Source organism: Puntigrus tetrazona, chromosome 1 (genome assembly GCF_018831695.1).
Source record: "Puntigrus tetrazona isolate hp1 chromosome 1, ASM1883169v1, whole genome shotgun sequence".
Lineage (NCBI taxonomy): Eukaryota > Metazoa > Chordata > Actinopteri > Cypriniformes > Cyprinidae > Puntigrus > Puntigrus tetrazona.
The window spans coordinates 20,120,595-20,141,738 of NC_056699.1; the positions used below are offsets into that span (position 1 = coordinate 20,120,595).

General features: G+C 36.3%; 4 protein-coding genes across 6 annotated transcripts; 1 reads left to right on the forward strand and 3 right to left on the reverse strand.

Moving 5' to 3' along the window:
- Nucleotides 1–2,795: 2,795 nt before the first annotated feature.
- On the reverse strand, nucleotides 2,796–8,090 carry LOC122345161 (T-cell surface glycoprotein CD5). The gene is made up of 7 exons (XM_043239028.1): nucleotides 7,998–8,090; nucleotides 7,384–7,435; nucleotides 5,356–5,748; nucleotides 5,092–5,211; nucleotides 4,576–4,620; nucleotides 4,427–4,489; nucleotides 2,796–3,357 (listed from the first exon to the last, which is right to left on the reverse strand). Exons 2-7 carry the CDS (start codon nucleotides 7,433–7,435, stop codon nucleotides 3,281–3,283), a joined length of 750 nt encoding a protein of 249 aa, XP_043094963.1. The 5' UTR covers nucleotides 7,998–8,090; the 3' UTR covers nucleotides 2,796–3,280.
- A 1,480-nt stretch (nucleotides 8,091–9,570) lies between these two features.
- On the reverse strand, nucleotides 9,571–15,957 carry vps37c (VPS37C subunit of ESCRT-I). Its single transcript, XM_043238975.1, has 5 exons — nucleotides 15,630–15,957; nucleotides 15,187–15,295; nucleotides 14,033–14,204; nucleotides 12,967–13,049; nucleotides 9,571–11,963 (listed from the first exon to the last, which is right to left on the reverse strand). The coding sequence occupies exons 2-5, from the start codon at nucleotides 15,277–15,279 to the stop codon at nucleotides 11,346–11,348; spliced, it is 966 nt and encodes a 321-aa protein (XP_043094910.1). The 5' UTR covers nucleotides 15,280–15,295; nucleotides 15,630–15,957; the 3' UTR covers nucleotides 9,571–11,345.
- Nucleotides 15,958–16,440: 483 nt separating this feature from the next.
- On the reverse strand, nucleotides 16,441–19,985 carry si:dkey-9i23.16 (uncharacterized protein LOC571915 homolog). Of its 3 annotated transcripts, XM_043239216.1 has the most exons (8): nucleotides 19,920–19,985; nucleotides 19,189–19,264; nucleotides 18,812–18,946; nucleotides 18,114–18,224; nucleotides 17,854–17,964; nucleotides 17,614–17,670; nucleotides 17,370–17,522; nucleotides 16,441–17,136 (listed from the first exon to the last, which is right to left on the reverse strand). In XM_043239216.1, the coding sequence occupies exons 4-8, from the start codon at nucleotides 18,198–18,200 to the stop codon at nucleotides 17,029–17,031; spliced, it is 516 nt and encodes a 171-aa protein (XP_043095151.1). In that variant the 5' UTR covers nucleotides 18,201–18,224; nucleotides 18,812–18,946; nucleotides 19,189–19,264; nucleotides 19,920–19,985; the 3' UTR covers nucleotides 16,441–17,028. The 3 variants fall into 3 exon arrangements, with proteins under 3 accessions (XP_043095151.1, XP_043095161.1, XP_043095170.1); XM_043239226.1 differs by lacking the exons at nucleotides 18,812–18,946; nucleotides 19,189–19,264; nucleotides 19,920–19,985 and having other exon boundaries at nucleotides 18,114–18,805; XM_043239235.1 differs by lacking the exons at nucleotides 18,812–18,946; nucleotides 19,189–19,264; nucleotides 19,920–19,985 and having other exon boundaries at nucleotides 18,065–18,804.
- tmem176 (transmembrane protein 176) lies at nucleotides 19,197–21,139 on the forward strand. The gene is made up of 6 exons (XM_043239168.1): nucleotides 19,197–19,327; nucleotides 19,959–20,069; nucleotides 20,206–20,262; nucleotides 20,396–20,542; nucleotides 20,636–20,752; nucleotides 20,916–21,139. The coding sequence occupies exons 1-6, from the start codon at nucleotides 19,202–19,204 to the stop codon at nucleotides 20,940–20,942; spliced, it is 585 nt and encodes a 194-aa protein (XP_043095103.1). The 5' UTR covers nucleotides 19,197–19,201; the 3' UTR covers nucleotides 20,943–21,139.
- The last annotated feature ends 5 nt before the right edge of the window (nucleotides 21,140–21,144 follow it).

The following is a 21,144-nucleotide window of genomic DNA, read 5'->3' on the forward strand; positions in this document are numbered from 1 at the left end:
TCTTGGGAAGTGAAAAGCTGTGTTTTTGCATCATCAAGGCATTTTAACTTTAAACCATTGCTTTCCATAAGTCCATAAGTCCTTAATCCATAGTAATGCTTCCTCTAGTGGAAAGGTCCATCCACTGTTCTACTCTCACATCAAAATCCAATGACAAATTTATGTCAATGAATAACTGTTTTCACTTGAGAATAAACCTTGATCTGTGGATATTTCTCTCCTGATTCAGATGAGGTGACTTTTTCACTGGAGAAAACAACATAGCAGATTAAGGATGAACGCAACAGTTTAATTAACCTTTTTTTCAATTTGTTAGAAAAATGTTACACAAGATATTAACTGACAGTGTGTGGAATACTTGTGGATAATTGTGATGTTTTTATTTGCATTTTTTTCTCTAATTCTGATAGCATCCCATTCACTACAGAGATTGACAAGGAAGTGCTGTAATGCTAAATGTCTCCAAATCTGCTCAGGTGAAGGAACTCAGCTATCTTGATCCAAGGTAGGTTCAACGTCCAACAAATTTTCATTTTTGGGCAAACTATTCCTTCTAATGTAACCCGCTGCAATACGCATTCAATTTCAAACATTCCAAAGTAAAAATTGTATACAAATGTAATGCAAAAAGTGACGTTAATATAATTTCACAAGAAAATGTGATTTTGAAAAAAGAAAATTCGAATGAAAAAAAGGTTTGTACTTGCCTCAACGGTCCTTTCAGGTTTTCAGATGTGCAAAACTGAAAGTAAGATATCACTCTTCTCTCACAACCATGATCAGCCCAATGTGTGAGTTTCATCAATCCATCTTCTGTCAGGATGCTTCTGTGCTTTAGAAGTTTTTTCTTAGTTTTGTAAATATAAAAATACTCCAAATATAGGTATTTCAGATGTAAGTAAGTAAGTATCTAAGTGATTTTAAAATGCCCCTTTCCTTATTTTTGTGCTGTTTCTCTCTTTTTTGTCATTTGTAGCTCTGCACTGTTTGGTCTGTCACTCTCTCTGTCCCTCTTTGGCTGATGTGCTGGATTCACACAATACGGATTTATTCATTTAAAATGGTAAATAATCCTCTCTCTTCCACTTTCCCTCAGATCTCCCCCTCCCCCCTTTTCTCTCTTTATTTCTTGGATATTCTGTCTGTCCAAAGACAGTTGACGTCCTTCCAAGAGGCTCCTGATAAATCTTGAAACCCACTTCCTATCTCATCTTAATCATGCACTCTCTCTCTTTCTCTCTCTCTCTCTATATATTCTTCTGTGTACTATAAAAAAACATGCAGAATTTACATTGTCACAAATGGCCAGGTTGCTGCACATACATTAATGTAATGGGATCTCATTGCTTTTAATGTTTAATTTCAGCGGCTTAATGATTAGTAGTACATGAGGGTGAAATGCTGCAGACCCCGGCATTAAGGGCAAAATCCTATTAGCAAGAATGAGGGCATTATACATCTGAAAAATAAAAGTATTTAATCACACCACTGTCTCTTTTTCCATCTAATCTTTCTCTGCTTTCTTGACCGCTGAGAACGTCTAAAGAAATACATAAATATTATTTGAACTCTTTTACACACCCTTATCCCCATTTATTATTGTTCTCATGACTTTTCTCTTAGTCATATCTCGAAAAATTTAGAAATCTGGACTTTTTGCTTTTATAAGCATCAACTCAGTTCATTTGCTCATTAATTTTATATGGACAAAAATATAAATTTGCAAGGGCATTTTGGCTTTTATAGTTTACTTTTCGTGCAATTGATTGCACTTTTAACATAATAAAGCAAAAGCTGGTAGGACGGATTTGAATGCAAACAATTTATCCCAAAGATTTACATGAAAACAGACTGTATGCAGGTAACAAGTAGGTTTGATGTCAGTGTCACAAGTGTTTTGTCAGAAATGACGGATGGATGCACTAGATATTTTATTCAGCGCGGTCTCTGTTAATCTGTGCATGTAATCTGTTGTCATCTGTCATTGTTCTCTGCTGGAACCTCATTTAAACTACAGATTTAATCCTTCACTCTGACCTGAGGATGAGGAGGAGACGACACTTATCCATCGCACACACACACACACACACACACAACACACACTCTCCCCTGAAACCCGCTGCTGTGTTTGTTCTCTCGCCTGTGTGTTTGCTCTCAAATATGAAGAGAGACTAAAGCAGCTGCAAAGACAAAGCCACATAACAATAAAAAAATGAACAGAACTGAAACAAGCATCTTGAACTGCCGTGCATGAAAACACACAGAGGGATATAGAAAGGTTTAGGCAGAAACCCACCAAGCTTTTTAACTCTCTCACTGGTGCACTTAGAAAGAGAGTTTTACTTAGCTACCATCAGTCAGGCGAGACATAAGATTTTAAGCTGTTGTGATATTAAACCCTCTATGAGTGCAGTATTAAAAAATCAACTGGGTCAGAGAGAGAGAGAGAGAGAGAGAGAGAGAGAGAGAGAGAGAGAATATTAAAAGGACAAAACGGAAGGAAAGAAAGAAAGAAAGACAAAGAAACCAACCAAAAAGAATGAGCACATTGAGTCTACTGTATATTTAGAGCATGAGCGACAGAAATAACACAAACAGGAAGTTAATAGAATTACGACAGGAAACCACATTGCTGCAAAATTCTGCATTAACACCACATTCCCTCTCCCAACCTTAACTTCACTTCCCTGCCACCTCAGAAGACATTTCTCATCAAATTTCTCATCCAAAAGCCAACAATACCACGCATATATAGATACGATTTATTATTCTGCTAATTTACTTCTGCTTCTGCACCCAAGTCAAACGTCACCGAAGATCTGAATGATTGTCTTTTTAGTTTATTTAAAATTATTCATACTCAACCCAAAAATCAATCACTTTACATAAATAAACATGTTTTTAAAAAGCCGTCATCTTTCAGAGCGCAGGCGAAATCCAGTATTGTTTCTGACGAGTTCAAAACAACACCAAAAAAACAAACACAGCAAAAACAATCATTTCAAAGCATTAAAAAAATTAAGAATTAATAAAAAGAAGTCTGCTGTTCCATACTAAGTAAGCCCTTTTGTGCATATGTTGAGATTAAATGATTATTATTATACATTTAATCCTAAACGGATTTCTCAGCTATGCTTTTCAGTGATATTTACAACTTTCTTGACTTGCCAGTCGACAGCTCAAAGAACTGAATCGGCGGCGTAAGCTAAAACAATCTGCTGACTATAGATGACGAGAGCGTCGTGCTTAGGGTCAGTAAGTCTTTTGTGAGCACAGGCCTTCAGCTGTATGAGTCATAGTCGCTGTTTCTGTTGGATGAGGGCTCTCTGCTCTGGTTTACCGTCAGTCTCTCCAAACCTGACAACACAGACAGATAAGAATGGGTACAAGTATTTTTCACGGATAGACAAGACACCCCAGGTGAATAAGATCAAACATTAAATTAACAGGCATCATCCTACTTCCCCAGATGCTCGATCATATTAATTGTAAACATTTCTTATGTTCTCAGAAAAGTTACATTCACGGCATTAATCAAGTACGCACTAACTTGCATTCATTTCCAGAACGGAAATCTAAACATTGGCTAAAGCCAGGTTTGATATTCTTGTCTTTTTTTGTGACAAATTAGGGTATAAAATCAGGTGAATGATACGTAAATAAACCCAGTAAAAACTGTCAGAATGTAGAAAGGAATAAAACTGGTTTAGATCTGATGTATGTTAGTACTGCTGAAGTAGAGACTTCTGGCTAAATGCATAAGAAAAAAGTCATTTTGAGAAATGAGCCTTAAACGTGTAACAAAACATATTTAAATTTTTTATTAGTCTAAAAGAAAAATCTCAAATCAAGTGATCAGAATTCATCAACCCCCGGGGACCGGACTAAATATGCAAGTAAATCTCTTTTACTTTCTATTCAGTGTATATTGTTTCTAACTTCTGTAAAATTGTTACCTAAAAAAAATCTTAAATTTTTTATTTGCATTTATCATTAAATAAACATTTTTTAAAATAAATATTAAATTAAATGAATAATAAAAAAAAGGTAATTCCAAATTAGCCTAAATTAATGATAGAGACAAAGAAATATAGGACAAAATGCAATTTTGTCTCAAGCTAGTTTGTTTTTTACATTTAAAAAAAATGAATGACATTACTGCATGATCTTAAACTGATGACTGATGATTATTTAGATACTTTCATGCAAAGTTGATTTTTCATTAGATAATAGTTTAATCTTACATATCCAAATAGATCTCACAACCAAAAACAGACACACACACACGTGATGAGCCGAGCAGTTTGAATGAAATATCCAATACATCATAACACTCAATTCATCATTAAGCAAATGAGCGCGAGTGAGAGATTAATATCAGGAGAGCAGAACGGTCAGGATAGAGAGAATGAGGGAGATTACTCACCAAGAAAGGACTGTCTCTTGTCTGTGTTTTTGTTTGGGGGTCCTTGGCCTCTGTGATAGCACACTAAAAAAAAAAAACCAATGATAAAATGCTGAATCTTTTCAAAGCAGCCAGTGATGAATGTGTTAACGCGTGAGATGATGACTCACCGCTCTGAGTCGGGCCGACCCAGCGATTCTGACGTTTTTGTGAAACTGCAATTTAACCAGGTAAAAATAGTCAAATTAGACACAGCATTTCATTCGGGAGTGTGAGACTGTTTATTATATAGAGCCAGAAGTCGAAATAATAATTTTAGATGTCATTACACTAGCTAAACAATTTGAGTGATAGACTAAATTGAAAATGAACAGTAAAATTGACTTTTTTTATTTTAGAGTACTCAAGCTGCATGAACTCTTGTGCTTTAATGGAAGTAGAACATCAAAGCGACTACAGAAAGTTTACATGTTAAGTAGTTTATATTTAATTAGTGAAAAAATCTAAATCTAAAGAATCTAAGAATCTAAAATATTTCTTCTTCATTTTACATCTTTTTGTGAGCTTGGATGCCGAGCGAACAACATAGATATTTTGATGGTGCCATGCGCTTGAATTCATAAGCAATCTTTTTTTTTTTTTACACGTATAAAAATAAAACATGCTCATTGACTTCACCGACTTACATCTTTTGCGGATGGCTTTGTACGTGGGCCGGCCGAACTGAGCCAGAATGACACCCAAGATCAAGAAAATTAATATGCCAGTTACTGCCTTATAAGCAGCCAACTCTGTTCCTAAAGGATCTGATGTGGGAAGCAAAGAATGAGATGTATTATTCAAAATGCACAGCGTATTGAACAGATTTACAGTCGCCACTGAAACCTGACAAAAAAAAAAGCATCAAGAAAAAAATGACATACAGTGTCATATAACAAACTCACACATACCTTGACAAGTGATCATCATGCCCGTGCAGGCATCATAGTTTAATGTCATGTTGCTTGAGATCAAAAGACCTTTATGCCCCATAGAAATGGGCTTAAAGGAATCGAAGGGTCCACATCTCATTTCCTTACACACTTCCTCCCACCACTTATGTGATAAGTAACTGTTAAAGCACAAAGGGTCTGTACTCCGATTAGGGTACTGCAGGTTCATTTGACCCTCACATGAACTCCCTTTCTTCAAGTTTACCTTCAGTCGAACCAGAAAAGGCTTCGTGACGACCTGGTTGTTTTTTGGACATGTGACCTGTATGTTAGTGGATGTCGCAGCGATAGTGAGTGGTGTGGTTGAGGGGGCTGTTGTGTTGTTGACCGGGGTCTGAGCTGAGATCCTTTCTGTAAAAGGAAAAAGCGTGTTTAAATCGTTTACTTTCATGACGACGTTGGAACCTCAATCATGAAATGTGCAGTTGTGCAGAAATTCGAAAGGTATCAAGTATCAAATGAAAATGAAATGAGAGTTGCAGTAAGAAACTGTTCATTTCAGCATGCAGACCGCTGTTCTGTGCTCTTATTAGATCGCTTCAGCTGCAATATTACAGCACTTTGTCATCTCAATATTATATTCCTTTTAAGAACTCTACATCTTTGTGCAATATTTCCTATGTAAAATATGGTATTATATGCACCACAGTATTCAAGCATAAAACGCCCTGTTACTGAGGTCAGAGAGCAGATAGCCGAATTATTTGCACTCATTGCACTCTTGCATTTTTTGCAAGACATTCACGCACATTTTGCACATTGGATGGCATGATTGCACTGCAAACGGACAGATGTAAAATGTGCATAAAAAAATTCAAAAGCTTCAAAAACTTAAGTCTTTTGATGTTTATATATATATATATATATATATATATATATATATATATATATATATATATATTTTTTTTTTTTTTTTTTTTTTTTTAAATTGTAATAATGTACTATACTTATATTTATGCACAACTGCATATTTCGACAACGTACATTTCCGATAATACAGATGGAATTTATAGGATTGTCATATTTCATTGATTAATATTTAAGAAAGAGTTGTTAAACCATTTACAAATATTTTTTATTGAAAAAGCAAATATAATAAAGGCTTGTTCATTAGCGCTGGGTTAAATATATTAGATTGTTTAAAATCGTATGTAGTTCACATCAATTCCTTTGATACCTGTTTCTTACTTTTCGGTTTGTTTACGATTTTCCAAAATTCAAATGGTCAAATAATGTATATTACATTTTAATAGGAATTGTGATTTACAAACTGTGGACTGATAATTAAATATTGCATTCCCTCTTTAACAGCATCCATACATGGCATAACGGTTAGTGCATCTTGACATAACGGGAATAACATCATAAAACCACTGTGCTGCAATTTTAATGCGGTTTATTCCCTTATTGTTAAGCGCAAAGAGAAAAATCTGAATAGTATTTATGAATAATACAGAAATATTGCAAACAAAATTAGTTATTACGAGGTTGATCAATACTAATTTCACCATATTAGATGGATAGCTTGCAACAGAGTTCAAATATTTGTGCTGACAGGGAGCTTAAATTAAGAATTAGAACAATTTACAACAACAAACTATATTAGCATATGTCATATTTAATTGACAGCTGCACTAGTTTTGTAATGCGTTCTTGCAGACCCTGCAGTTGTGCTTTCATATATATGATGGTATTCACTATTGCTCTTAATTTACAATGTAAAACAATATTTTGCATTACAAAGGTTATTCTTTATAACATGCAATACTGTGATTAAATGCATCTGAATAAATTCTAGCTGCAATCTATTGTTTTTTGGTCGATTTTGTATTACTAGGGAAATATTAGATCAGACAGATAATAATCGAACTGTACAATCTCCAATATTTTCTTCAGTTGGTAAAGTTTCAGATGCAAAGCAGACCATACACACGTATGTAAAATTGCAACAGTGAAGTATATTTAAAGAACAAATAATTTACTTACGAACTCCAAGGAGCATGAGCGCCGTAAGAGTCGTCAGCAGAGAGTTTTCCATCTGCCAAAAAGTTTGGCAAACATTTAAAGCAAAATTTGACTTCATTTGAATAAGCAAAGTGAGTATATGCACTGAAAAAGATAACAGGCCCAGAGGTCAAATAAATGACCTCTGGTGCATGACAAGCATCACCTTTTTTTTTTTATGTTTGTTTGTTTATGTAATTGGGCCTCGGCTCAAACAGATGGTTTCATTTTGCTTTTCTCTTCATTTTTAGCAGTTCAAATAAAGCGAACAAGTACGCAACCATCTCTGCATTAAATTATCTGGCCTGCTTTTTTATTTTAACAGAAGACCAAAGACCGATCGTACCGCGATTTGAACCACAGTAGGAACAAATCAAACATACAGTAATAAATTTGTCAACACAAACTGGACTTTCTTTCTTTCAGTTTTTGATATTGCCATTTTAGAAAATCCTACTTTATGTCTGGTTTGCAACTGACAGCTGTCTTCACGTCTCCGCTTCAGCAGCGATTGAAGATGGTTCAAAGAGTGTCAAACATCAATGAAACGCCACAACTTCTAACCAGCTTTTTAACAATATATTATCAGATCTTACCTTGTCTGTGACTGACAAGAACAAAAGTGTGGAGCAAGTGACAAGAAAAATTAAGTGAAAGGAAATAAGCAGAGGTGTGAAGCTACAGTCTTTATTCCCGGCCCCCATCCTCTGTCTCTCCATATAGAGCGTGTCTTTTAATCTCAAGCGTTGTTTGATTGCACATTGCACTGCTTCCTCACTTCAAAGAGAGCCGCATACAAAAAAAATGAAGAAAAGGTTGAAAAAAAAAATGTGAGTGTAGGTAAGTGGGAGGAGAAAGGTACGAAGTAGTGTGACATTGTCTAACTTTGTATTAAATGCAAAAATGTAAAATATTAATCAAATAAAATATTTAAAAATGTAATGTTTAAATTAAAAAAATAAATGTTGGTTGTAAAATTTGGTGAAAAAGTTGGGGAAAATTGCTGATATTATCTTTTGATCTAAAACTTAGTAAACAATGAAGCAACACAAAAAAAATCTGCATATTCAAAATCGCTGTCCTTGCATACAGGAACTGAGGCTCTTGTGGTGTACGGCACACTCTGAAAACACTCTCGCAAGCTGCTCAAAGATGATTAATCGTGCTCACAGGAATCGATCATTACGGCTGCAAAACCACCGATATCCACATCTATCCTTTCATTTCACTGTTACTCATATCTTCTTTTCATTCAATCTTTCCCAGCCGCCTCTTTCCCTCCCTCACTCTCTCGATTTCTCTCAGGTGTCGCCGGGGTTGGTTTACCATATCGTACAGTCGGAGAGAGACCCGTAAAGACTGGGTTTTATACCTGTACCAAAAAAAATTCCCCAACACCCTCTTCAAATTCTCGTCTATGATTCAATATGAACGGAATTTAAACAGCCTTCTAAAGTGAGTCAATGAACTACCACTGCTTTTCTTGTAAATTTGTAAAAACATTGGGATTATACTGTAAAAGGAAACACACACACACACACTCACTGAAAAAAATGGCTTATCTTGTTTAGTATTTTGGTCTTGTTTTGAGGCAAAACATCAAAAAATTCTTAAATGAAAATACTTTTACTAGATAAGCAAAATGACTTAAGATATTAAGGCCCGGTTTCAGGTGTTGTTTTACGGGAAAAAAATAATTAAGTGCATTTTTCTTAAAACAAGTAAAACATTTGTTCACAAGACTAACCACCGGTTTCAAAAAATACAGTACAAAAAGTAATATTATGAAATACTACTAAAAACAGCTTTGTATGTAATAAAAGTTAATGTAATAAAATTGAAATGTAATTTATTTCTGTGATGTTTAGCAGCCATTAATCCAGTCTTTAGTGTCAAAACATGAGTATTCAGGAATAATTTGGATTTGGAGTTTAAGTAACATTTCTTATTAATATTGTCAATGTTGAACATATTATGAAACACACGTATCGCTGCTTTAAGTTTCTCTGATTTTTTTGGATGAATCTAAAGTTTTCTTTTGTAAAAGAAATCATTTGTAACATAAATGTCATTACGGTCACCTTTGATTAATGTGTGGAATAAAACCATTTAAAATTCATAAAAAAAATCTAAATAATCAGTTATTCCAATCAACACAGAAAACGTAGATCAACTTCAGTGTTTAATATTCACACCCGAAAAAAAGGACAATAAAAATAAAATTACACTTTTAACAGGCTACAGTCATCACAACCAATGCAATAGAATTTCCTTTCCTCTAATGCTGCAAATCAATGTGCTAATAAAATTTTCACCCCATTTTGTTTTCCTCTCATTCTCGTGTCGTGTCACCCCTCTCCCTCGCTCCAGGTGCTGGGGAGGGAACCTAAACGTGGGGGTTTTGCTACAAACCTGAGTCTTAATTACTGAGTTCATGAATTAGATAAAGCCACCCGAGGCTTGATTGAGGGCGCCTCTGGTTTTGAATTGCTTAAAAGTACAAAAATAAAGAGAGACCCCACACGCCTAAAGCTGACGGTTCGAAGGCCCCGCTCCCAGCTCCTGTTGCCAAAGAGTTCGGGGGGCGGTTAGTGTGGAGCGCTAGTGTGGAGCGCTAGTGTGATTCACGCGGTCCTCCGGTTGTCCGACGAGGAGACCTCAAATAGGTGGGGCTTTTACAGATCTGCATAACGCCACATAATGACACGCACAGGCCGTTTGGATGGATAGGCCTACAGCTGTGGGCTAGTGAGAGCATTCATGTGGCAATATCTGAAGGTGGATTCAAATCAAACGTAAAGCATTCTGTTGGGTGAATGGATCCGATCCCACCCACGTAATCATTCTGAGGGCAACGTGCCTCTGAAACAAACTGGGCGTAAAAGGCCATCCAACGTCTCGGTGTGTCTAAGTTCGGCGTAAAATATGCATTCGTCTGCATAGTTTTACCACAAAAGAACGCTATATTTACTAAACTAAGCATGTTATGTAGCGCCTATTTTCTTTGCATATGCTCTGTGCTATGTTATGCCTCAACTGCCCCACCAAAACCTGTGCTATAGCAGATAGATATGTCTATAATAATATCCCTTATTCTCCGGTTTCCCTTTAATATCTCGATTTCCCTTAGTTAAATACACCGTCCTCACTAGAGAATTGCAGTAATAGTCTATGCCTTCCAATCATTGTCAAGCGGTGTATTAAATAAATGGAGTGAAAGGGTGTGAAAGACAAAAAAAAAAAAAAAAAAAAAAAAAGAGGGAGCAAAAAGTGTATCGAGAAATTTTTGAGTGATCGCATTGGTACACTAAGCATTCATAACAGGACGCACCGCACCCAAATCTGCACACGTGGAAGTTGTCTAAATTTATTCATGGTAAAGAATATGCTCTGCTTTTTTTTTTTTTTTTTTGTAGGAGTTTTCATCCGTGATGGAGTGGAAAATGGTGCTGTGCTTTCTGGTTTGACATCGTCAACGAGTGTTGATACAGACAAGAGATTAGCCTAACGCTAATGTGATGCTTCCATGTAGTGTGGCATATTGGTCTCAGTAGAATTTCGACAGAATGATTGGGAAAAAAAAAACAGCCAAATAAGGCTGAGCTGTAGAACAATGTCATCAAAAAAAAAGCATTTCGTCATTGAATATAATAATAAATCAGAGATTTCGCAAACTGATAACATGCTTTAAAATGGAGAGGAGCTGAGCCGTTGAAACTGGGCGGCCCGTATCGAGTCTCTGACTGAAGTTTGATGGGGGGAAACAAGCACACGCTCGATCTCAAGTGTCTTAATAAGCCTCAGACAGGAACAGGATGTGACATGGGTGCGCAAACCACAAATCTGAGGGTAAGGAAAAGGCAGAGCAGGTGGAGAAAGGTGGGAGAGAGACGAGAGGGAGGATCATGAGAAAAAGAGAAAGACAGACGCACACACAGAGTGGCTCAGGAGTACGGTTGTGGTACCCCAAAACCGGGCCTATAAAGAGGTCTAGCTGTGGGTGATTGGGTTGATGGGCCGTGGGGGCCTGTGGGGTAGCTGTACCCTCCATACGGGTATGGACTGGGGTACTGCGCGGGCGTAGACCCAAACTGCCCAAACGGTGGGGGAGGAAATAGTGGTTGGATGGGGTACGGGCAATTGGGAGGACCGAACGCAGGCCTTGGAGCTGTGTAGCCTGTCGACGGAGGGAAGGGGGCACCCTGGCTGGGGTAGGGCTGAAACGCTGTGCTAGGGTTAGTGCTGCCCGCTGTGGAGGCGGAGGGGGGGGCAACGGGGTAGGGGGTGTAGGGCAGAGCAGAAGTGGTGGATGCATTGATTTTGGAGCTCTGCTGCTGTTGAGGCTGAGGTTGTTGCCACTGCGATGATGATCCAGCATCCTGATTGGCACCGGTTTGCGATGTCACTGCGGCGTCTCCCACCCCTTTGCTTTTTTGGCTGAGAATTTCTTGCAGCTTTTCGATGCGCACTCGTCTCATGTGAGCGAGAGAGCGGAGGGAAAGGAAGCGTTCAAGGAAGGAGTCCAGCGATATTGAACCTTCGAGAAACTCGTCTGCTAAAACCTGAAGTGAAAGAGATGGAGAGATTTACGAATCCTGTAGGGTCTGCAACATCATAAAACATACAAGGTTTAGAAAATCCGTAGCTCATAAGCCTTTAAATGCATTTAATGCACCACTATTCATAATTTTGCAAACACTAAGAGCATTCTTTAAACAAACTGTCACTTTTAATCACCTTAGAAACTTCAAGTCAAATTCTTGTTGCAAAGCATTCTATTTCGATTTGAATTTTTTTTTTTTTTGTCGTTGCATAATTCAAAGTCTCTGTTCTAAGAATCCTTTTAAGGATTTACATAAGCTTTTCTTAGTAGACTAGAGTAATAACTGCTTAGACTACTTGAGGGATTTGCCATGACAGTTAAGGGAGTCATTTTAAAATATCACATTATTATCATATTATTCATAATTGGATTACTTTTGCTTAAAATAAATGTATATTACTACCAAATTACTAGTTTGATTAAATTAAATGCTACACTGGTAAACAGAAGGATTACATTTTTGTATTTTAATAGTCCTTCTTATTATTGTGGTCCAGTATCTTATAGTCATGTTAAAATGTCATTTAAATTGTATTTTTGAAATATTGAACATTTTGTAAAACTCGAAAATGAAAGTGAGGAAAAAACATAATGTCCTGGTATTTTTTGAAAACCTCTGAATGCTTGCGTTTATGAAAATAAACTATATGATTACATCAAGGCTTTCAGACTTTAATGTGCACGATGTTATCATTTTTAAAGCGATTACATACAGTTTTTACGGGACATTCAATGTAAAAATGTCTGCTGATGTTAATAATGAAGTTTAGATTAAACTTAAAGGGTTAATATCACAGAAGGGTGACAAAGACAAAGCTGTTTTTGTTCCATCTCTTTTCTGTACATCTCTTTTTTTATCCACAATCAATAAATAAACCTGACAGGTGCACAAGCAATGAAAATGCCAATATCAACAAAACAACTGATGAAAGTAGGCAAATATAAATGCCAAGGCAGCCCACCTCTGATTCTGCCTCTGTGCTGGCGCCCTCTATCTGCAGTCGAGACAACAGCCCCTCCGGAGACACCTGCCCCATGATGCTGTCTGCAGAGAGGGAAAGAGAAAAAGAGAAACAGAAGTGGGACAGAAGTTGACACATAAATAGGCTGGCTTGTAACAGAGCAAGAAACTGAAATGTGAGAACGGTTATGCAAACAAATCAGTTGACTAGAAATGCGTAATCATAGGAAACAGCAGTAATGAACACTCACAGAAAGAAAGGAGAATGCGACTACGGAGAAAGAGGCCAGACACATAGCTTTTGTGTGATGTAATGTCACAGATGCAAAAAAGGGGAGGAGAATGAGTGCCAGAACAAAACAGGCTCATAGAGCAGCATGATAAAACATGCACATACAGAAGAAGAATTTCTGGCTGAACAACAAGCTCTATTTATTCCAGTGTCTTTTCAAAGGTTAATGGTTCCATGGTGCCTTAAAGTACTGTGAAAACTGTCAGTGTGAACAAAAGTGAAGTCATTTTAATTTCACTTAATTGAACTAAAAGCAGTGCTAATATTAGAATCTTTATTTATTCTCTTTTAAAATATTCCAATTCATTTATTTTTCATGTTCCCAAGATGTTTACATTCCATTAGAATTCAATACACAACAATAGGACATTTAGACATTAAAAAATAAACCTTTCCATTACAGCAGAACATAAAAAATTATTGGGAAAATTAAAATATAATAAATAAATCAAATTCATAGACATCTGGAATTATTATTATTAATATTATATTATTAAATCTGGTTGAAGGTAAATTCCATCAAAGGGGCTATGCTATTTATAATATATTCTTTTTTATTCTTCATGATAATTTAAACAGGATAATACACAAGCACATAATTACTATAAATCTTCTTCAAAACTACTCAACTTTGCTTCTTAATTTAGAAAACCTTGCTCTGACTTCAATCAATTTCTCTTCCAGGTCATTTACATCAATTGACCCAGAATTCATTCCTATATTCTTTCTGAAACATTTACTTCAGTAACCCAAATCAATTCCTCCATTCCCTTACCTCTCATGGCACAGTGTTGTTTGTATTTCTCCCTCACTTCCTCTAGTTCAGCATATTTTCCCACCAGTCGTGCCCTCTCTGTTTCCAGTCGGGGCTTCATGTCTAGGTTTTGCTCGGCCAGACTGCGGTTGGCAGCCAGAGCCATTTCCCTCTCCAACTGAATATTCTGAATCTGCAGAACAACAACAGTGACACATGACAAAAGCTACAATACTACAGACATTAATAAGTCCACCAGGACAATCCATCCCTGGCAGGGTGTAGTGATAGCTGTTGATGCCGAGGAGATAAGGGTTAGTTTCTTAATGAAGTGTAGTAGTTTTTATAGAATTTATTTTTCATAATATGGAGGTCAATAGCTACCGGCAAATGTTTTCCGTTTTCTTCAAAATGTCTTCATTTGTAATCAACAGAAAAGTTAATATAGTAAAGTATATAAGTAAAATTTTCAGTTTGGGGTGATCCCTTTAATCGCATTACAGACTACTACTGTATGCCAAACAAACGGTGCTGTTAAAACAAAATATATATTCATATTCACCTATATTTATTATGCAAAAAACAAACCAAATATTCACTGAAAACTTCACTTATTCATTAACCCACTCCTTCACCAAAGCTCTAAAATCTCATTTATGTTCACATGCATTTATTAAATAGGACTCGTAAGGATGTGCCACAGTAGGTTTAACAACACTGCAGCGACGTCTTGTAGGTGTTGCTGCTGATGAAAAGTTTAGAATCGCAGTAGAAAAGACATTGCTTTATTTGTCTAGCTGAAGTCTTTAAAGATTTAACTCTTTTAAAAAAAATTCTGCGTTTCCTAAATCAACTTTCAGTTAACTGTAGTTAATATAGTCCTAAACTTTTTTCTCAATGTTAAGAACAATTAAATAATATGAAGAGCCTTTTGTACAATGGAAAGGTTCTGTGGATATTATATGCCTTTACTGAACCACTGATGACAGTAAAGAACTTTTAAGGGTGTACAGTAATTTCAAAGGTCTTTTTGGACAACATTTACTTCAACTGCATGAAAGAAAGCAGCATAAACATCTCCTTTTGTGCACCACGGGAAAGGGGCATAGAAATGAACAAATAAGGAGAGAATTTTCATTATTGGGAGAACTATCCCTAACAAAGCTCCGTCTTACCTCATCAGACTCCAGTGCCATAGACTCCACTCGCTCCGAGTTATCCAGCAAATCCTGCAACTCGGGCTGGCTGAGGTCCTGAAGCTTCTCCATTGATTTGCTAGGACAGCTGAGGGGCAACAGCAAGTTTACTTATGTTTGCTCATTATCTAGTTATTACATTACAGTAGGTTTGGGCAACATGGGTAAATCACATCAGAATTCTCATTTTTGGGTGAACTGTCCTTTTAAATTGAAGTAGGCTAGCAGTTTATACTTGGTATGTGTTGTTTTGGATATCAATCCACTACTTAAGATCGATAGATAATCTGGATCACCTATGACAGTCTTCTATCATTCAGACAGCACATTGGATTACTTAAAGTATGGCTAGGAATTATGCTAATGAAGCTAAGATTAACTCTGACTGCTTGGGATTTCTCAAGGAATCCGCCAATACTTACAAGGTACAAGCAAATCAAAGTCCTCTCCGCACAGTGCTCATGGAAAAACATCAAACTTAATTGGAAGCGAGTGTCGTGAAGATGTAGACGGAAGCGCTGAGCCTGACAATGTCTTCGGCGTTAAACCCGCTTCCTGTCAGAAACACTTCACTTACGTGACAGTATCTGCACCAGGTGCAGCGCGTTATTTAGCGCGACGAAGTGGAAATATTTTCCCGAAATGATTCCGGGAGAGTGGAATCTCCCCGCGGTTAGCAGGACGGCTAGCTCACTTAAAAGAGAGCAGTTGAGCAAGGCGGGTTGCTATTCAACACAAACGGCGTCGGACGAAATAACAACTCAGAAAGACATCGTAATGTGTGTCCGGTAAAGCCGCATCGATGTCAATTCGAGCAAAGTAGTCCAAATAAAGGTTAATTGACCTGGTATATTCCTATTCTTAAGGGAAAGTTTCACTTCTCGTTGACAGATATCGTGGCCATCTTTGGATGAAACCATTGTCGATTTTGTCTGGGGACGTGAGATGTGTATAAAATACCCCAAAAACACAGCTTACATTTCTTGACGGGAATATTGTATCTAATTTTAGAGTGTGGTTTAAATAGCTATATATATTTTTTATAATGGAAAAAATGAAAAGACATTCTCATTGTTTCGTGAAAGTGCCATAGTTTTCCCCCTAATTCTGATTTTATATGGTATCGTCGCGTGTTCAGCTGACTGAAAGGGAAACCCCGATGTGACGGGAATATTCCATATGTGACATGGCAGTAGGGTTGGTCCTAATATTTCACCAGAAAGACAACATAGATACTTTTAAATATAAAAGTTTAATATTTCAGAACAAAATGGTCTCACACATTTACAGATATAAGCACTAAAAATACATTATTTTAGCACTGTAAAGCTGTGTTTTCATAATTGTTTTACACATTTGATTATACTCATTTTATTTGACACGGCAACTTGTGATTTTAATAGTTTTCAGAGTTTCACTGATCGTTTCATTAGCAATGATTTCACTGCTACTGAAACAAAGTGGTCAAAAATACCATCAATGTTGTAATTTTGGTACCACATTGTTTTATTTTTATTTTTATTTTTTTATTTTAAAGTATAAACTTACATTTTCAGTAGGCTAATAGTTGGTTAAATGTTTTCAGTGTATAGTAAGTTTTTTTTTATATAATTCCAGTTTCACAAAGACTTTCAGATCTGTATTTTTTGCACTACGTGACAATATTGTAAATTCACATAACAAGAAGAAGAGAAAACAATGACAGAATATCAATAACAGTGATGAAATGGAGGCAAAATATTAATCACAATATAAAGGATTAGATGCTCATAAAAAATCTGTGCCTAAAAGAGAAGTGTGTGGTGTATGGAAAATGTCATCTCAATGTTTCCTCAGTCCTTTAAATGCAGAAAACAATAGAAAACAATGAATAACCAGAGTTGCAATATTATAAAACACCAGCTGCCCAGAGATGGCTTTGTATAAACTCTGTCAAAACAAAAAGAAAACATTTAATCAGTTCATGTTTTAAAAAAAATAAGTATTCAATAATACATCCTGATACATAGAACAAAACATGTCTAGAATCTAGTTTTGCAATATAGGGGTATCTCTGGGAGTTAACATAATAAAGTAGGAAGTAAGACGCTAATGTGTAAAACAGTTTATTTAGTTTGCTTGCATAACAGGCTAATGGCAGGATAAATTAAATTTTAACTTACTTGAAAGATTATATCTGGACAAGTTGAGTTTTCACTGTATTCAGATGAGCAGGAAGGGATGTTCAGAGAGGTACTTGCAGCATAACTATACAGAACAAGTCCAATCAGTGTCCCCACCAGGCCAGCAAGACCACAGATCAGACAGTACTTTAACTTAAAAGGAGAAAATCAGATAATTGCTTATAAGTCAGAATAAAGTTTAACAATTCAGAACCAATAAGAAGCTCTAGTTACTCGAATTTACCAGATCTCTCTTGGGTGTTCTTTCAGATGCCATACCAAACGATCCAGCAATGACAGACTACATTGAACAAACATCAGAAATAGAATAAAAGTGGATTGTACAAAAGCTTATTATTGGGCAGAATGTCACCGGGACTTTTTTTTATATGCCCTTTATATGTCACGTCTGCTTTGTGTGTGTTCATTTACGTATTTTGTGTTTTAAAAACTACAGCGTATATTAGCATTGAAATATACATACCACAGAACCAACACAGAGGGGGCAAATATACAAAAAATTTATATCAAGGCTGATGTTGTAGGTTGGTGCGGTCAGGAGGAGCTGGATCAAGCCTAATAATATTGCCATGAGCTAGAGAGGGAAAAACACATTAAGAGAGTGAAAATGTAAACAAAAACAACATTAAGCAAAACATCTAAAAGAAAACTGGTACAGTAAGATCTCAAACTACCATTATCTATCTTCCTTAATGTCAAACTATTTGCCCCACATCCACTTACTGCCACCACTTCAGGGTCATAAAACTTGAACAGGCGATGGAATTTGGGAGGATCCGAGTCAGCAGATGGAGTCTGGTTGCTTGACATCTTAAAAACCCAGCTAAAACTCAACTGAGGTACAGAAAAACAAAAAAAAAAACATTTAAAAGTCAACGATTATAACTGTTCCTTACATACTTAGGCAATAGAGAGTCGGACCGACTCAGTATGAAACATGATCTGATCCCCTTGGATTAATGGAACCTTTTGCCGGAATACAGATGCTAGTGAAGAAAAACATCTTTGTGAAGAGAGGAAGTGGGCGGATATATTACAGAAAATGTGTCTGGAGAGGAGAACAGCACAGCTTGATACAATCCTGATTGCGCAACACCACTGCAGAGGAAAAGGGTTAGGGTTAGGGGTAGGAGAGAGAAAAAAATAGTACACTACATGCATTGAGTGGGCCGGACTGACCAGATGTCCCAAACAGCTCCAGATCGCGTTTTTATTTATTTTGTATAGGCTGCTGTCACAAACACACACGATAACCACTGCAATCTTCGACGCAATTTAAATGCACTTTATAAAAACTAGTTTCTGGCATCACCAAAAAACTATATATATTTATATACAGCTGGAATGTATGTCACATGTTGCTGACAAATACGTCCTTTCCTTAAAATCATTCTCAGTCAAATAACGCACGACCGACTCACCTCGACGTCGTTGTTGGGAATCCTAGAAAGCTCGTGGATGAGAAGAACGGAGATGTTTATGAAGTGATCGAAGACCCTGAATAAAACCTCATGTGGGGAGAAGGGGGCTGGACAGACCCCCTTTCTTTGTGATGCCTGCATAAAAACGCAAGGGTGGGTCTAAATGTTTTTGTAGAGAAAACCGATGCCCGCGTCTTTTCTGTAGAATTGTTGCGCACTTGGAGATTCATTCAATCAGCACGAGCAGGTTAAGCCAGCAGACAATAAATAACGTGAAGACTTTTTTTTTTAAAGCTCCGCGTTTATTGTACTTCTTGAAAGTATCTGACATTACTCTGCTGCGTTCTTCAAAGTCGCATTTGTTATTGCAAACTCACTTGTGATCGAAGGATGACTTTGACTGTGTCGACGGACCTCTCAGTGAACACTAGCCCAACTCAGGTAGAGGAAAAACTGGAAGACAAACAAAAAGCTCTGAGGGAAAGCATCGAGAAGGGGGAGCCCAAAATATTCGGGGTGAGTCTAAAGTCGTGTTATGGCTTCAGTAATCTTAATGGGCTCCTCGCAGGTTCTCGCAGTGAGGTTTTCTTGCGTAATTTTGCTACTTGAAAACTGATAATTGCATTCTTTTCGCTGATAATTCAATAAATGAACTTTACAAAGCAACTTTACTGTCACAACATATTTGTATAAACCAACAAACAATATTTTCTTTGCAACTCAACTTGCAACACGTCTTTATATCTGTAGCTATATAATATGCAATATATATATATATATATATATATATATATATATATATATATATATATATATATATATATATATATATATAGTTTAGTACATTGAATATAAATAAGAAGATTCTTTCCTTAATATTTTTAGTATGTACTTGACTATATTTATGATTTAGCACTACTACTCATAATATGTAAATGAGAAAGAAATGCTAAACACTGCATAATGATTTAAGAAAAATCTCTTTTGTTAAAGATACTTTCATAAACAGGTTAACATCACACCTTAGGTAAAAACATAACTAAATTTTAATTTAATCTCATCTGTCTTAAATTACAAAAAAACATTTTACTTGATGTTTAAAACTCACGCTGAGCCAGCTCTCTTTTTCTCTCTCTCTCTCTCATAGGTCGCCCAGATAGTAATTGGACTGATGATCATCTCTTATTCTCTTCCTCTGCTCTCCTGTGAGAGGACAATTACACTTAACTTTGGCGTGCCGTGGTGGAGTGGCCTTATGGTAAATTACACTAATACGTTGTGACATGGTTATATGACAGCTTAAGGTGATATCTAAGTATTTAAAGGGTTGTACCGTAAATTGTAAACCCCCCAACAATGTACCTATCACTGAACTTTTTTTTTTTTCCAAACAGTTTGTCATTTCAGGCGCAACTGCAATAGCATTGGAAAAACATGCCAACTTGAAAGCAGTGAGTTTGAACTTACAGCTAGACAGACAAACTGCAAGAGCACATATTAGAGACATTGCATAACAGAAAATCAACCAACAAAAAAAACAACAACCAAAAAGATAAAAATAATTGCATTTTCACTTGTCTTTAGGTCTCTGTTTGTTTGGCGATCTCTTCTGTGACCATTATCATCTCAGTTATTGCACTTATCCTATACTATGCTGATGTTGCTCTCAATTCGGCAACCAAATGCAATGAGCGACAACACCAGACATGTGACAACCAGTACTTTGCCACTGTATGTATCTTGTACCCTCATATGTGAGAGTTCTATTATATTAACAGTTGCATGTTTTAATACTCTCAATTTAATACTCTCTTTTTTTATCAGCATTTCAGCATGGGATTGAAGACAACCATCTCCATGGTCTGTATGGTCCAGACAGCAATGTCCTCTGCTTTTACAGCTATTCTGTATAATCAGAAGAAGAAATTTACAGGTTATGGGGTAAATATTTAGTTAGAAAAATATTTTGTGTGTATGTGTGTTGATTCTATTGATTTTTAATTGCCTAAATTAATTTATAAGTCATTCAAATTGTTCAATTAAACGTAGCCAATGCTTCAAACGTGAGTTTCTAATGCTGTGGATTTCTCTCCTTCTCTCTCAGACCATAGCTGAATCACATCCTGCATAATCCCAGGACATTTCTGGATTTAAATCAGAGGTCCACTATCCACTTCATATAGCCTTAATGTCTGTTTTCTTGTTGTATTGTACAAGTGTTGTTGTATTTACAGTTTAATGTGAATTGTATACTTTTATATAAATAAGCAATATAAGCATGTAAAGATTGTCCTTTTTTAAATAAAAAAAATTTAGTTTACATTTAAACATGG

Excerpts from the sequence above, each read along its gene's own strand:
- tmem176 (XM_043239168.1), top strand. The coding sequence starts at position 19,202 with ATGACTTTGACTGTGTCGACGGACCTCTCAGTGAACACTAGCCCAACT. Across the intron at positions 19,328-19,958 it reads GGGAGCCCAAAATATTCGGG|GTCGCCCAGATAGTAATTGG; the intron begins GTGAGTCTAAAG and ends TCTCTCTCATAG. Across the intron at positions 20,543-20,635 it reads ACAACCAGTACTTTGCCACT|CATTTCAGCATGGGATTGAA; the intron begins GTATGTATCTTG and ends TTTTTTTATCAG.
- vps37c (XM_043238975.1), bottom strand. The coding sequence starts at position 15,279 with ATGGAGAAGCTTCAGGACCTCAGCCAGCCCGAGTTGCAGGATTTGCTG. Across the intron at positions 14,205-15,186 it reads TGGCACTGGAGTCTGATGAG|ATTCAGAATATTCAGTTGGA; the intron begins GTAAGACGGAGC and ends GTTGTTCTGCAG. Across the intron at positions 13,050-14,032 it reads ACAACACTGTGCCATGAGAG|ACAGCATCATGGGGCAGGTG; the intron begins GTAAGGGAATGG and ends CCCTCTCTGCAG.
- si:dkey-9i23.16 (XM_043239216.1), bottom strand. The coding sequence starts at position 18,200 with ATGTCAAGCAACCAGACTCCATCTGCTGACTCGGATCCTCCCAAATTC. Across the intron at positions 17,965-18,113 it reads ATGACCCTGAAGTGGTGGCA|CTCATGGCAATATTATTAGG; the intron begins GTAAGTGGATGT and ends TTCCCTCTCTAG. Across the intron at positions 17,671-17,853 it reads CCCTCTGTGTTGGTTCTGTG|TCTGTCATTGCTGGATCGTT; the intron begins GTATGTATATTT and ends TGTTCAATGTAG.
- LOC122345161 (XM_043239028.1), bottom strand. The coding sequence starts at position 7,435 with ATGGAAAACTCTCTGCTGACGACTCTTACGGCGCTCATGCTCCTTGGA. Across the intron at positions 5,212-5,355 it reads CATGATGATCACTTGTCAAG|ATCCTTTAGGAACAGAGTTG; the intron begins GTATGTGTGAGT and ends TTCCCACATCAG. Across the intron at positions 4,490-4,575 it reads GGTCGGCCCGACTCAGAGCG|TGTGCTATCACAGAGGCCAA; the intron begins GTGAGTCATCAT and ends TTTTTTTTTTAG.